The sequence below is a fragment of the Podarcis bocagei genome (genome assembly GCF_964188305.1).
Source record: "Podarcis bocagei genome assembly, chromosome: 7".
Lineage (NCBI taxonomy): Eukaryota > Metazoa > Chordata > Lepidosauria > Squamata > Lacertidae > Podarcis > Podarcis bocagei.
This window is the reverse complement of record NC_138132.1, coordinates 89,790,027-89,806,568: the sequence shown is the minus strand read 5'-3', so window position 1 is coordinate 89,806,568 and position 16,542 is coordinate 89,790,027. Positions and strand designations below refer to the sequence as shown.

Below are 16,542 nucleotides of genomic sequence, written 5' to 3'. Positions count from 1 at the left end.
GTGAGGGGGTCTGAGCTGGTCTGCATTAACTCTGGAGGGTGAAGAACCCAGAGTTGTTTTCTCACAGGGTATCTCATATGGCAATGACGTAGACTCGGGGGTTGCAGAAGAGAAGCCACTGTGGTTTATAGGGTTTCAGTCTCCTTCTCCGAGCTTCTCACCAGACGACTCATTGGTTTTGAGTGCCTCCCTCACCATCTTGCCACAAGGGCAACGTCATGACAGCACAGCCAGCTGTGTGGGACACCATACTCCTTACACAGCTCTTAAACCCAAAATCAGCCTTTCTCAACCTGTGGGGTCCCCAGATGTTCTTGAACTACAACTCCCATCATCCCTAGCTAGCAAGGCCAGAGCTCAGGGATGATGGGAGGTGTAGTCCAACAACATCTGGGGACTCACAGGTTGAGAACTGCTGCCCTAAATGCTTGCTCAGCTCCTCCTTATGCCCCTCTGGCTGCCCCCCATCACTCACTTCTCATCTGTGGCAGATTGTAGCATGAGGAAATAATTTATTTATCTCTCCACACATTTCATAATTTTATAAACCTCTGTTGTGTTGCTGTCTCCCACCTTCTTAGTCAACCAAATGCTACCTTTCATATTTAATATCACCCGTGGCCTGTGGTAAATAAAGCATTTCAGTTACTGGAAGTGCCAGGGTAACAATTACCCTGAACCAATGCCTGAACTTTCCCTTCCTAGGATACAACCTTAATGGAATTGCTTTCATTTTGGCCTTGGGATCCAAACCTCCCTTCTTTGCCTCTAGCTTAAATGCCATTGACAAGGGACAATTGCCTGAAATGTAACCCAGATAGGAATTCGCAGTCACTTCACGTTTATGCATTAGGCCCAAGAGCATTTCAATCATGTTCAATGGTGGTTAGTAAAAAGGAAAAGGGAAAAAAATCACTTCTAGACTTCTTTGTTCTTCAGAACTCCTCAGTTTTACTATGAGGAGGACTGATATTACTGCTCTGTTTGGCTCTACTACAAATGTGTTTGGCTGACAAAGGAAATCAATGGAAAGGGATTCCTTTGCTTTCTGGAGGCCCATGACTTGCGCGTTCAGTTCCTGGGCCCAGTGGCGTAGCGTGGGGGGTGCAGGGGGGGCCGGCCACACCGGGCGCAACATCTGGGGGGGCGTGCTCGCCGCCTCCGGAGTCTCCGAAGAGCCTCAGGCGCAGGCTGTAGCACCAGGGCCAAGAAGCCGAAGCTGATAAGAGATACTGGAGTTGCCTTCCAGAAATTATTATTTTTATTTCTTCTTTTCTCAGCAGTTTCCCCCCACATCTTTTCCCCACAATATTAATCATTTATTAGTCTAAAATAGCAATCCTAAACCAGGGCCAAGAAGCCGAAGCTGAAGAGCCCGCTGAGCGCCGCGCCCAGGCAGAGCGCGCCAGGAGGCACCACCGCCAGGGCCCGGCGGCAGCCGCAGCACCTCGCCATCATTCCGCCGCCAGACTTGCTCGCACAGGCACAGCTGCCCGCCGCCGATGCTGCTGCCTCTGGCGGCGGACACATGGAGAGAAACAGCGGCAGCCGAGCGGGAGACTCTCCCTTTCTCACTGCAACGCTCCGGGGAGGGGGCGAGGGAGAGAGTCAGGTGGAAACGCGCGCGCACCCCCCAAGCTGCATCTTCACGGGGGTTGGGGGGCGAAGCCGCCAGGTATTTGCGCCCCAAACTGGGGCGACCGCAAAAAGCCACCCTGCCAGCAGCAAGCTTCAAGGTCAAAGGCTCCCTTCGAGGAAGCTGCGATCCTCTTTCCAATTAAGTCCCCCCTCACCCCAGCTCAGTTCAGTGGGAGGTGGATTTCCCGGGTCTCTTGTCCCTTAGAGGGCGCCTCTCATCATCCCGCCATTCTGAGAGCAGGGAGGGCGCCTCTCAGGAGACTTTCCCCCGCATTTGCTTTCCCGCTCAGGAAAGCACGCGCGGCCCCGGCTGGATCTGCAACTCTTCTGGTGAGCGAGGTTTAAACCAGAGGCAGGCGCTCCTTCTTGGACGGATGCCTGGAAGAAAAAGACCCCGCAGTCTCTTCCTTTCCTTCCCCTGCAGAGACCAGCCACGTCCCTCAGCCGAGGCCGCCTTGCTTCTCAAAAGAGCCGGTCTACTACAGTTCGTGGCTGCATGGGAGAGCGCTGCTTTCCTTGCAAAAGGCCCCCAGGTTGAGTCGCCGGCACCTCCAGCTATGAGAGGATGGGAGCAGTGGCGTAGCGTGGGGGGTGCAGGGGGGGTCAGCCGCACCTGGCACAACATCTGGGGGTTAGGGTTAGCGGGCGCAAATCCACGGGTTAGGGGGCGCAAATCCATGGGTTAGGGGGCGCAAATTACTTGCCCTGCCCCGGGTGCTGACAACCCACGCTACGCCACTGCCTGGGCCTTGTGTTCCGCAAGAGTCAAAAGGAATACAGGATTATGCAAAGACGTCACACATCATTATTTATGGAAAACCTTTTCTGTCAGAATGACAATGTCTGAAAATGAAAATTAAGTCTGCCTTGAAGGCATGGAGGAGAAAGAAAATGATCAAAAGATGCAATTTGCATTTCTTTGGGCTGGGATATAAGGAATTAGATGATCAGATGTGTGGCTCATATCCGCTAGTAGCTGTGTGTTTAGCACTGTGGGCCCAATTTTATGGCTCTCCTTTCGAGCTGAGGTTCAGCAGAACCCTCCCTACAGAAGTTCTGACACCTACTGAAGACTGTTTTTATTCCAGCAGGCATTTTAATTGAAGTTGGAATTTGTATTTTTAACTGATCTTTATATTTTTGTATAGTATCTTTGTAACCCACTTAGATACTATTGTAGTTAAGTGGTATATAAATTGTTTAAATAAAAAAGAGATAATCACAACTCACCACCTACTCAGCTACTTAGGTCCACACTATACATTTAAAGGGCTCCCCGCAAAGAATCCTGGGAGCTGTTGTTTATCAAGGATGCAAATAGTTGTTAGGAGACCTCTAATAACTGCTCCTAGCACTCTTAACAAACTACAGCTCCCAGGATTCTTTGTTATAATAGTTCAAATTTCTAATGCAGACGGGGCCATAGGACAGCCTTCTCCTTGAATGAATAGGAGAAGTTTGGAGTAGATGGAGTTTGATGATTCTGTGAATGGAGGTGGCATACTGGAAGTGAATAGCAAATGGGGCAAAGGCTGAAAAAAGACACCTTTCCACATGTACTCTTGATGTGCCTTCAGGCTGTCCCCACCCCCCTTGCATCACCCTCATCACTGTTTGGAATTCTGCAAAATGTTTGGCAGTTATACCCAAATATATCTGTAAAGGAGACTTCCAGACATCTTAGAAGCTGCTGCAGAGTCTGAGATGCTTTCAGTGCAAAGTTCTGACTCTCCAAATGCAAGTGTTCAAAAGGTCAGAGAGTGGCCTCTATTAAACTCCTTTGTGGCGTGGTTTGTCAACAGTTTTTGTGGTCTGGTGAAAAGTCTTAAGAGGAAGAGAGAGAATCCTACCCTCTTTTACCTTTCTTGTGACTTTTAAAAACAACGAATTCCCACCATCCACCTGCACTGTTATTGAGCTTGTATCTTCTTCCTCCTCTCTTAATAGGCCCCAGGAGAAGTCATTAACACACTGTGTGGATACAAGACACTAAATAAAGAGGTAACAAACATTTTTAAGGTACCTGAGGGCTGAGCCAGGCATTAGGTAGCAGACATTTGTGGAGGGAGGAGATTGTGCTTTGTGGGGCAGACAAGGGGGGAGTAAGGGATACTTAGTAAGGGAAGAGGACATCATGGAGGCTATAAGCATATGCATGGAGCAAAGCAGATAAAGAGGCATTTTGTTCCTCCCTTGTGTAATGGTAGAACCAACTAAGGTCCTCACCCAATGAAGCCGAATAGTGAGAGCTTAAGGAAAGGTGACAGGCAAGGCTTCCTCACACAGCACATAGTTCAGGTATGGAATTTGGTTCCACAAGACGGGCAGCTATCTTGGTTGGCATTAAATGCAAGCTAGACAAATTCATGGGGAACAAGGCTACCAACACCTGTGGGCTACCTCCAGTGGGAGGTCCTGAGTACCAGGTGCCAGGGATCATAAGCTGGAACTCGTGTCTTGTGAGCTTCCCATTGCGGCATCTGGCTGGCTTTTGGAATAAGAGTGTAAGAAGAGCTGTGGAAAATGCTTGCAGAATACTTAAAAACTCAGCGTAAAAAAGTTAGAACGCAAATAGGATTTGAGTCAGAAGAGCAGTGGGGGCAAACTTTTTGTTTTTATTGTGAGATAAGGTGAAGGTATAGAGTAACTGTAATATGCAACATAAATTGAAATTTTGAGGGAACCATGGAGGAAGGGAGGGGAAGTCGTAGGTAGAATGATTGATTGCTAAATTTGAAATGTTGTTGGATTGTTTAAAAATTATAATAAAATAAAATGCAAGAAGAGCCCTGCTGGATCAGGCCCAAGTCCCTTCTGGTCCAGCCTCCTCTTCTGACCAACCAGGTGCCCCAGGGGAAGCCCACAAACAGGAACAGAGCTCAACCGCAGCTCTCTGACTCAAAATATTGCCTTTAATGTGATTTGTTCTCTTTGTAGCGCCTGGAGCTGGTGGCCACCATCCACGTCCGTGGCTGCATCCATGCGGTCGGCTTGTGGCTTAAAGACAATTTTGAAGCCACTTTTGGAATTGTTTGCTCTCTGCTGTTTCCACAGGTATGTAAAAAATGTGTTGCTCCTGGATGACTATTCATAGGTGTGTGTTTTCCCCCAAAACAGAGGTGAAGACATTACTTCTTTACTATAGATCACCATGAAACTACATTCCAAATACTTTTTTAAGAGACAAAATTCTGCATTAATTAAGCCAGATGGTTGGGGTATTGATAAAATTATTGTCAAAAATTATTCAGTATGGCTATTTCCATTAACTGACAGACCCTCGTTTCTTCCTCTGGAATTCTGATCCTTACCTCGTTTTTTCAGAGACTCCAGATAGCAACATGGAAAAATTGCCAGAGTTTGCTTCTATGTTTTTTCAACTTGATTTGTGGCACTGAAAATGGGTTGCAATAAACCCCAATTACACTCCAATCTATCCAGAGTGGGTAGGCAAAGCACAGCTGAGGTTTTGCAGGTCTCCTGTACCTTTAATCAAAAGCTTCCTGCTGTTGCTTTCTGTTTCATTGCTCATGGACATCAAGTGTCCTAGATTCTAACCTTCATATCTAATAAAACTTCTTTTAAAGGCATAGATACATAGATAATTGATCAGTGCAGATAATTTATCATACTTCTGGTTCATACATCATAAAATTATTCAGTCATGTACCCAAAAATGCTCTTGTTACTGTTTAACAGCCACTTATGATTAATTCTCCATTTGTAATAGCCATGGCATATTTCATTAGCTTTCAGTTGTGGTTCCAATCTGTTACACATATCAGAAAACCGCTCTGTCTCTTCATCTCTAGGAAACTAACATAAGGGAAGTCATAATACTGCTTTATTCTGCCTTGGGAAATCCTGTATGTGGTTGGAGCCCTACAGCGTGTCCACAGACTCCTTCCAGTCAGCTAGTGCCATGACCTTTGTATCCAACAGGGACTGGGACACGAGAGTCAGAGGCTGCAGGCTCTTCACACTGATGAAGAATGATGATCTTGGTGACAAGCAGGCACATCATGTGTGTTGTTAACTATCCTAAAGAGCCAGTTGTGGCATAGTGGTTAGAGTGTCAGACTAGAACCTGGGAGACCAGGGTTCAAATCCCTGCTCAGCCATGAAGCTCACCGGATGACCTTGAGCTAGTCACTGTCTCTCAGCCTGATCTACCTCACAGGGTTGTTATGAGGATAAAATTGAAAGGGGGAAAGTGTGTGCGCCATCTTGAGCTCCTTGAAGGGAAAAGTGGGGTATAAGTGTGCCGAATAAATATTAAGCCAGTTGAGCAGAGGTTTGTATTGTGTTGCAAATACTCTGTGAGTTTGTTGAGCAGCTTTCTCTAACTTCTTCAGTTGTCTTGGATGGGAATTCTCATCAGTCCACACCATGCTGAGTAGATCTGATGGGAGATGCAGCCTAATCTGGAGGGCACCAGCTTGTGGAAGGCTGTTTTTGAGCATCTACAGTTGTGAATTCATTGGATGCCAGCCTTCCAAGGGCTCAGTCTTCAGGTAGTCTGGTTGGAGACTTAGGCTGAATAGCCAGAGTCAACCTCATGCTAACAGAGCCAAAAGCAGGTTCATGTTCTAGCAGGAGAGAAGATTCAGAAGCTCACATTTGGGATGCACAATCCAAGCCAGGCAGCGATCAGGATCCAAGGCAGATCGTTGGATCAGAAGGGAGTGGAAGCCTAGGCTGTTTCCACATGCAAAAGTTGAAGAGCAAGCATGGGGAGTGGTCTCCATTTATACGCCGCTTGATGACTAAAAACAACCACAAGCACAAAGCAGTTTACAAAAAACGATAAAATTATCAATAAGAAAAATTAACAATAATTTATAATTTTCAAAAAGTTAAAATTACTAACTAACACTCGCATGAACTTCCTAAGCTTCTGGGTAGGCTTGTCTAAACAAAAATGTTTTCGGTAGCACAGTGAAACACCTGGCTGATATAAGCAGGAAGGGAGTTCTTACAAATTGACACCAGGAACAGAGCCAGTTCTGCTGATCAAAGCAGTGAATGGGTGCATATGAAGTAAGGTGATCTTGTAGGTAAACTGGTCCCAAGTTGTTAAAGGCTTTATACTAATAGTAACGACCTGAACTTGGCCCGGTAGCAAATCAGAAATCAGCGGAGATTTCTGAGCACAGTTGTTCTATGCTGACAAGTCCTCACGCCTGTAAGTAATAATAATAATAATAATAATAATAATAATAATAATAATAATAATTTATTATTTATACTCCGCCCATCTGGCTGGGTTTCCCCAGCCACTCTGGGCAGCTTCCTATTAAACATTAAACATTAACCTATTAAACATTAAAAGCTTCGCTAAACAGGGCTGCAATCATGCTGCAGCATTTTGCACTAACTGCAACTTCCGAACCAAGTACAAGGGAAGCCCCACATAGAGTGCATTGCAGTAATCCAAGCTTGAAGTAACCAGTGAACTACTGTGGCCAGGCTTTCCAGTCCAGGAATGGCCATAGCTGTCAGACCAGTTGCAGTTGGTAAAAGGCACAGCTGGGTGCACCAGGATTGGTGCTTGCAGGTTGGCTGACTAGAGTGCTGAGGGAAGCCAGGGCTCCAGCCTAGCTGGGGAACTCCAAGCACTGAGCAGTTCGGGAACAGAGCCATGGACTGCACTGGCATTGAGCTCTGGTTTGAAACGGAAGCCATAATGCTAGCTGGCATTTTTCTGGAAGCTAATCAGTGAGGCCACTCCCTGGCCGCATTGCATAGCATAACCTAGTTGGTAGAGTGCATGGCAGTACCACACAAGCCCCTTAATTACTACTTTTTGAATTATTTCTATCCCACTCTTCAGCCAGAAAGAGTCTCCACGACAGGGTACGGATGCCAGTGCTGGACAGTCCCTGCTCGGACTTCCACAAAAGGAAAAGGGACTGCGAGAGCAGAGGGGAAAAGAAAACCCAGGCACTGATTCATAGTAACAGAATTCTTTCAAAGACCAGCTGGAGCAGAACGGTTTCAATGAGAAGAGGAGTTGGGGGTCTTTCGGCCCCTGCGGGGCTGCCCAGGCAGGGGAATGCCATCCTCCTCCCACTCACTGCTTCTGTTCCCTTTAACTTAAGCAGGTGAAATGTCTCTCTTCCTCGAAGCACACAAAGTCCTCTCCAGCCATAGCAACCCCCCAACCCCCCAGCTGATTAACATCCATTTATAATCCTCAAAGAAGACTTTCTGAAAATCAGGGAAGGTTGCTAAGTGACAGGGAGGCACTTAGCATATCATTTACAAAAACAAAGTGTTTTAAAAGAAGGAAATGAATGCTCTTTAGCACCCCATAAAACCGAAAACTGTCCATTGCTTCAATAAACACATTATTCACACTAAGCAAAAAAATTGTTAGTGATGGTTTTGCCAAAGTAAACAAACTTGAGCTCTCCTCCTTCAAATGTCAATATAGTTTTGTTAAGTAGATGATTCAGATGCAGTAATAATAACCTTCACTGCATTAGCCAGAATCTGCATGGCTTTAGAGAAAAGCATATTCTGGATGCTTTATTAATATTATAGGACAGTAAAAACAATTTCTGGCCTTTTGGTCTTCACACATCACATCACTCGGTGCACTTTGACTGTATAAATGTTAACAAAACCAAAAAAAAATGAAGAAAATGTTTTAAAAGCTTTTCTCTGTGTTCTCTCCAAGTCATCAACCATCCCTAAAATTAGAGGAAGTGAAGGAGAGTGTTCATCTTGCTGGGTAACATTCATGCAAACTGGGCAGACTGGGAAGGTGCTTAGGGAGGTGAAAACCAGGGGGACAGTGTCTGTTCCCCACAGCGGTCTGTTGAATTGCAAGTGTTACTCTACTGGTTGCTCTCAAACTGATCCCATCCATTATGCTGGCATCCTTCTTAATTTTTTGCAAGGGAGATGGTTCTCTTTTGGTAAGAATCCACAGCTACAAGCCAGTATTTGAGTCTTATGATGGCCCCTGGAGCTTCCCCATCGTGGGGGACAGTGTAGGAGAGAGAAGAGAAGAGAAACAACTTGCCTACGAGTTTCCCCCTAACCTTCTCCAGTCCCTTGGTGCACTTCCCATGGTGCTACCACCAGTGGGGCAGAGGGATGAAGGGGAGAAGACAGTTATATTAAAAAAAAAACAACCAGCAGCTTGCCTTATTTTCAGTTTTATGTCTTCAGTAATAATAATAATAAAATAATAAAATAAATTTATTATTTATTATTTTATTATTATTAGCTAACAACCAATAATAAAAACAAGCTGATTAAAATACAACTTAAAAAACAAGATTAAAATACAACATTAAAACATTAAAATGCAGCCTCTTCACAGGAGGAGAAAGGAAAAAAGAAAGAGGGGTAGGGAATCAAATTGATTCCAAGCCAAAAGGCCAGGCGGAACAACTCTGTCGTACAGGCCCTGCGGAAAGAAATCAGATCCCGCAGGGCCCTGGTCTCATGAGACAGAGCGTTCCACCAGGCTGGAGCCAGTGTTGAAAAGGCCCTAGCTCTGGTTGAGGCTAATCTGACTTCCTTAGGGCCCGGGACCACTAGGGTGTTGCTGTTTATGGACCTTAAGGTCCTCCATGGGGCATACCAGGAGAGGCGGTCCCGTAGGTACGAGGGTCCTAGGCTGTGATGTGCACAACTGCATACAGCTTAAAATAGCGGTGGTGAACCTACAGCCAATGGGCTGGATTGGGCCTACCAAACCACATTTTTTCTCACCATTGTCACCAGTGTTTGACCTGAGACAGCAGTGTGATGTATTGCACACCACAGGCAATAATGGCTCCCTTGTATCATTTTGATAGAAAGGATACAACAGGATAAAAGTTTATAAAATGGTGTCTGGCATGGAGAAAGTAGACAGAGAGAAGTTATTTCTCCCTCTCATAACACTCAAACTCATGGACATCCAGTTAATTCATAGTTAAGTGGGTATGCCTGTCCGCAGTTAATTGTTCAGCCCATCTCCTGACTTCTATATGTTCCTTTGCAATTAACAGAGACAGTGTTGTCTAATTGATAGAGCACTTCATATAAACTCTTCTCTTCACCCATTTCAGTTTACAAGGCTGTTTACCAGATCGATTAGCACTAAAGAAAGTCATTAGTATTGTTTATACACAACAAAGCCAACACGAAACAGAAATTGTTCAGCTTAACTTAATAAATATTGCTCTTGTCACTTAGTTCTCTTCATATTGACACTAATCGCCATTGGTATAAATCTAATTTTCAAGAAAGTGACAGCTCAGAAGCTCTGAAGAAACATCAGTGAGAGCCCTTTAGAAATCAAATGTAGCTAAACTGAGCCATGAGAGTCAATGGCATTAATCTGTCAACAGGCTGTTGCTTGAAAGTATCCCACCAGCCCAGGGCCAGATTACGATTTAAGAAGAGCCTGAGTAGGGAAGCAGAATTTTCTCGCTGTTCATGGAGAGCACATAACATGCCTCAAGCAGAAACTACAATTTTGCATGCACCTGTTTAGACCACACTGTGGGTGTTTCTCCTCTGCTGTGACATCTCCACATAGATGGGTGGTCACATTATAGACACAGTTGTGTTTTCTAGCCAAATGCTAATTTCTAGCTGTACTTACAGCACCTGGAGCAAATTAGCAGTCGGTGTGTGTCCATCAGTCACAGCTTCATTTGATTTAATTCAAATTATTTTATTCAGTCTAAAGTTAGGCAACTCAAACCCTTGAGAATTGCTATGCTAAAAAAACAAAAAACCCAACACTGTTACACGCAGATACAGTGGTACCTCGGGTTAAGAACTTAATTCGTTCTGGAGGTCCCTTCTTAACCTGAAACTGTTCTTATCCTGAGGTACCACTTTAGCTAATGGGGCCTCCCGCTGCCGCCACGCGATTTCTGTTCTCATCCTGAAGCAAAGTTCTTAACCTGAGGTACTATTTCTGGGTTAGCGGAGTCTGTAACCTGCGGCGTCTGTAACCCGAGGTACCACTGTACTTCTGAGCTAGCAAATTGAGCTTGTATGCATTGCACAAATCTGTCTTCACCAGTGACCATCCTGTCTGGGAGCCATCTATGGTATTCATCTGAAAACTGACTGTTGCGTGAAAGCATCTCGCCAAGCCAGGGCCAAATTGAGAAATAAGAACTTAGCCCAACATCCTGTTCTCAAGAGTAGCCAACCAGATGCCCCAATGAGAAACCTGCAAGCAGGATTGGAAGGCAAGAGCTCTCTCTCTCTCTCCCTGCCTGCCTGCGGTTTCAATCAGCTGGTATTCAGGAACATTGCTGCCTCCAGCTATGAAGGCAGAGCAGAGCCATCATTGCCATTAGCCACCAAAAGCTCTCCTCCTCCATGAATTTGTCTAATCATCTTTTAAAGACATTGAGGTTGGTGGCCATCACGGCTCTCTGTGGAAGCAAGTTCCATCATTTAGCTATGCACTTCATGAGGACTTTGTTTTATCTGCCCTGAATCTCTATAAAGACCTTTAGAGGTCCTAAGCACAGAAAAGATTGTGGTGCCCCACCCCTGTATGTAATTAAAAATAAAACCAATACTAAACAACAACAAAATTATTTTTTGAAATGAAAGGTTTACATGTGTGCTGAAATGTGCATGCATGCATGTCATGTGCAGCACATGATAGGATCCATTTTTCTTGCATTATTTTGTTAATGTCTCCTGGTTTAGGTGGATATTAGTAATAAAAAGAGGACCGAAAATGTGGGAGTGTGGAGTATAAGAAAATCAGATTTTCTTTTTTTTTAAAGATATTTATTACAATTTTTAAATAACAAACAAACCACCAAACATATAAAATCCCATCACCATATAACAAACAAAAAGATCAAAGTAAGATTATAAGATAGAGAAAGAATGAAGAAAATCAGATTTTCCCCATTGTGATTACTTCATACTTAGCTGCTTTATTTGTAATATGTCAAATTATTTCACAATTTTCTCATTTTTTTGCTTTGCTGGATCCCTAAGAATATGTGTGGTCTGCCTGTTGGGTAATTCAGCACAGCACCAAACTTACTGATTCCAAAGACCTACCACACCAGAAATAATTTCTTAGGAGAACAGCAGGTATGCAAATAGATGTGCTAGCAATACAATGTCATCATCCATGACTCCAAAATTATGTTGCAAGTAGAGGTTTTCATGCAGATGCTTGTTTCTTTATATCCCATCTTTCAAAACAAAGATACTGCCAAGGCAACATACACAGAGTACAACCAACAATAATATCCAGATTGCTGGTGCTACCCACGGAGGTTTAGAGTTGGAACGGCTTATAAGTATAGCAGTATTTTATAAGAATGAGAGGCTGCAGGGATTGGTTTTAGTTTGGGGTATGTTTATTATGGCAGCAGTGCAACTTAGGGCAATTTTCAAAGGTTTTTAAGGCAAAAGAAAAGAAAAGAAAACCAGGCAGGGTGATTTTTCCAGGAACAATTACCAGAAAATCCCCAACTACCCTTTGCAAGTAGAAATAGTAGGTGCCTTTTATGTGAACCTCACTGGGTTGAAAAGCTGAATGAAGTTGAGCCAAACACAATTGTCATCGCAGCTGGTCTTCATCACAGCTGGTGGCATCAAAAAACTGTCATTACCTGGAGATACAGGACAACTTTTAAGAGACTTGAGGGCAGTATGATAGACTGATGCGAACACTTACTGATTTTTTCCCTGGCTAAGATTGTCCAATCAAAGGGGCAGTGCAGATTTTTAAAGCACATGCAGACATGCACACAACCTGTCTGATCTCAGAACCATAAAATTATGAGCTAAAATTTTATGGGCTAAAATTATGAGCACACATGTAATGGGTGGCAGTGACTCTTAAACAATATATCTGGGGGAGGGAGAAGAGACGTGTCTGCTGTATGCCATAGTTTCATTGAATTTGGTTCAAGCTGTTTTCCTGCAAATAAGCTGTCACTGGAGTGATCAAGGAGTTAATGCAAATCAAGCAACTTCTCTGATTTTTCCTGAATGCCTGCTGTTCCTAGTGCACACAGGATGGTGCTGATTAATGCTCTTACAATCATTATTTATCATCAGCATCTGTTTCCTAGCTAACAGCTTCTACCTGATTATTTTTTGAAGAACAGAACACATTCTCTGTTATAGTATATTGCTTGCAATTGCTGCATTGGGACTGTTATCAAGGGAGATATCAGGTGGAAAGTTATAAATAAGCCCACTTTGAGAATGAAGAAGTAGCGCTTGTCACTAATGAATACATTTTCCTGCTCACAATATACCATATTGAGCTCTTTCTTGATCTGAAATAACAAAGGCCCAGTTTATAGCTTTTTAGGGTGATCTGGCAGTTGCTGGAATCTCAGGCTCTGTCAGCGCTTCTCCAGACGGTTGTCTACGTTATGAATAGCGGCCCACATAATAGGAACCTACCTGTTTTCAGGAGTCTGCATCCTCCTATTATGCTTGGAACACAGGAACAAGAGACTGGCTGACGGAGCTGGGCTAAGGTCCATTTCACGCAGCATCCTGTGCTCACATGCCCATGGGAAGCCCACCGGCAAGACCTGCCTACAACCGTGCTTTCCCCAATTGTGATCCCTGGAAACAGATACTGTCTTTGAAGATGTAATGCCTCCAGCAGTAGAACTGGAGCATAGCTATCATGGCTAGTAGTTGCTAGCAAGCTTATCCTCCATGATTCAGGTAGTAGCCGTGTTGGTTTGTCATAGTAACAATAAATAACAAGATGAAATATATATATATATATATATATATATATATATATATATATATATGATCCAAAAAGAACTCCCTTAAGAGAATCAAGTCTTTTTGTCTTAAGACAGTCTTTAGAATAATTTTTCCATATCTATACAGTGGTACCTCAGGTTACATACGCTTCAGGTTACAGAATCCGCTAACCCAAAAATATTACCTCGGGTTAAGAACTTTGCTTCAGGATGAGAACAGAAATCGTGCAGTGGTGGCAGCGGGAGGCCCCATTAGCTAAAGTGGTGCTTCATGGAACTAGATGACACTTTAAAATATTCCTTCCTTCAATTTGATCCAGCGCCTCGCCGTGGAGAGCCTCATGTTACTCGGCGTGCCCCAGACTACTTCCTATAAACATCTCTTCCTCAGCCTGACCTTGATCAGTAGTAGTACACCTGGCAATTTTTGAAAAGCAACAATTTGTGATAAGTTGAGGTCTGTCTCAGCGTAAAGCCTCTTCATAGACCAAACTGTGCCATAATGAGGATGACGAGCTTTTGAGCACAACTTCAGATGGACTTCAACGCACTAATCAATCCTTTATCAGCCAGTCCAACAGCCAGTTTGCCTGCTGTAACTATAGTAATTGTTTTCTTCTGGACTATTCAAAGAGGAAAGGTAACTAACAAACTCATCTCCCTGTCATGCTTACTTGTAAATTTTAGTTGTAGTGTTTAACTGGCATGTATTAACATTTTGAAGTTTAAGAAAAATGCACAAACTAACATCCTTCTTACGCCTATCGCCCTCTATTTTATTGACATAAGTAACTTAACTGCAGAAGAAAGTTCCTCTTGGGAGTATGTTGTCATACGCTTTCCCTCCATTTAAGCTAGATTACTGTTCTGTGTTGATCCTGCCTTTTTTCTGTATATTTGTCAAAGTGCTTGCATCTTATTTGATGTATTTGAGCAAATAAACTTGCAGAATTTGTCTAATCCTTCTTTACTGTCATAAGTTAGGTGCTGGTACCCAACGCTGCCTCAGCTCTTTATGTTTGGCATATTACACACTGAAGCAAAGCTTTTGTTAATTTTTAAAAAAATAAATATTACATTTATATACCACCTTTTCCTCAAGGTGGTCACATGGTTCTCCTCCCCATTTTATCCTCACAACAACCCTGTGAAGTGAGCTTCATGGCTGAGCAGGCCATAGTCCAACCCCAAGCATTACACCACAGACTGCAATCCTAAACACACCAGTGAGTAAGCCCTGCTGAACACAAAGAGGTTTACTTCAGAGTATACATGCATAGGGGACGCGGGTGGCGCTGTGGGTTAAACCACAGAACCTAGGACTTGCTGGTCAAAAGGTTGGCGGTTCGAATCCCTGCGGCGGGGTGAGCTCCCGTTGCTCAGTCCCTGCTCCTGCCAAACTAGCAGTTCGAAAGCACATCAAAGTGCAAGTAGATAAACAGGTACTGCTCCGGCAGGAAGGTAAACGGCGTTTCCGTGCACTGTTCTGGTTTCACCAGAAGCGGCTTAGTCATGCTTGCCACATGACCCGGAAGCTGTACGCCGGCTCCCTCGGCCAGTAAAGCGAGATGAGCGCCGCAACCCCAGAGTCGGCCATGACTGGACCTAATGGTCAGGGGTCCCTTTACCTTTTTATACATGCATAGCATGAGGGGTAAGCCCCGCCCTGCGTAATCAGTCACATGACGCAGTGCATGCACACCATTTGAATGGCAATGCTCATCAACTTGGGGGGGAGTGACTCCCTCAAATATTTTATTTGGGGAGAGCAAAAACTCCTCGGCCTCTAGGAGTTGGCTCCTATGAATAGCATTGCACTATTACAGTGGTGCCTCGCAAGACGAAATTAATCCGTTCCGCGAGTGTCTTCGTCTAGCGGTTTTTTCGTCTTGCGAAGCAACCCGCTTAGCGTCTTAGCGCTATTAGCGGTTTAGCGGCTATTAAAGGCTTAGCGGCTTAGCTGCTAAAAGGCTATTAGCGGCTTAGCGGCTTAGAAAAAGGGGGGAGCGGAAAAAAATCTCAAGACTCGCAAGACATTTTCGTCTTGCAAAGCAAGCCCATAGGGAAATTCGTCCTGCCCCCACCGCCAGCCCCACAAGCTCTGGTGAATGTACCTTGTTTTAGAGGGGGAGAACAAGAAAAAAAAAATTTTTTCCCTGTTCTCCCCCTCCTATGGTCCGGTGCGTCCAATGGAGCAAAAAATACGGTACCCTGTCATAATTGCATTTTAAAGCACACATGTTAACAAGTAAGTTTGTCTCCATCTTTTCTTGCAGGCAGTAGGTTTGGTGATGGCCTGGTTATACTGGCAAAAGCTCAACGAGATTCACTACAGGCTGGACACTGTGGATTTCAAGGCACTAGACATGACGGACTTCGACTTTGCCTCTCTGGACCTCACTGGTGCTGGTTGGTGCTGGTGTTTGCCCCGTGAAGGTGGCTACTTACCAGTCCTTGACAAAGAGGATGACACAGTAAATGATGACATCTTCCAGAGTAAAGTTTGATTGTATTTTGGGACTGTCTGCAAGACCAGCCTTCTAAGAGAGTCTGGTCAAGGCTTAGTGCATCTGTAGATGCAGGGTAGCATTGTGATTTGTTTCATTTAGCAAAGCGAGAAGTAGGTATGACAAAGGGTGCTATGCCTTTAAAATCCCACACAGTCTTCAGAAGGGTGTGGTTGGTTGGTGTTAATATGGGTTAAGTTGGGTTTGGTGAGTGTCCTGAGATAGCATTTTTTATTATTTTATGATTCCACACTTTTTTTGTATGTCTTTTTTGGAAATAAAATATGTTCTTGCCTTTATCCAATATCTTCCACTGAAAGCATCCTGGAATGTAGGAGCAGGTACAACATGAAAGTCGCACACATTTGCATCCCGTGTAAAATTCCAAAATGCTCCTCTTTTCTCACCCAGATGCATCTGAAATTCCCTGTATTTATCTGCAGCTCTGACTTCACACCATTTTAAAGGCTACATAAGCCCAGTCAGCCAGGGATAATGATGGTGTCATAGCTGTATAGTCATCAGATCTGCCTTTGTGGGCATCACTGAGGAACAAGCATGTCTTCATGTAAATTGGTGTCACTGTGCTGCCAAAAAACATCAAGGGCATTTCCTCGTGGCACTCTGGCAATTTCACTACAACAAAGTGTTGCAAAAAGTGGGTG

The 16,542-nt window shown here is 44.2% G+C and overlaps 1 protein-coding gene across 2 annotated transcripts in view; it reads left to right on the top strand.

Annotated features, from left to right (window-relative positions):
• LOC308590778 (tetraspanin-15-like) overlaps positions 1–16,176 on the top strand; it is a 91,717-nt gene extending 75,541 nt beyond the window's left edge. For both annotated transcript variants that reach the window (XM_081201016.1, XM_081201015.1), the window contains 3 exons: positions 3,586–3,639; positions 4,576–4,692; positions 15,647–16,176. In XM_081201016.1, coding sequence (XP_081057142.1) covers positions 3,586–3,639; positions 4,576–4,692; positions 15,647–15,877 — 402 coding nt within the window. In that variant the 3' untranslated portion in view covers positions 15,878–16,176. The remainder of the gene's footprint in view (positions 1–3,585; positions 3,640–4,575; positions 4,693–15,646) is intronic.
• Positions 16,177–16,542: the final 366 nt, after the last annotated feature.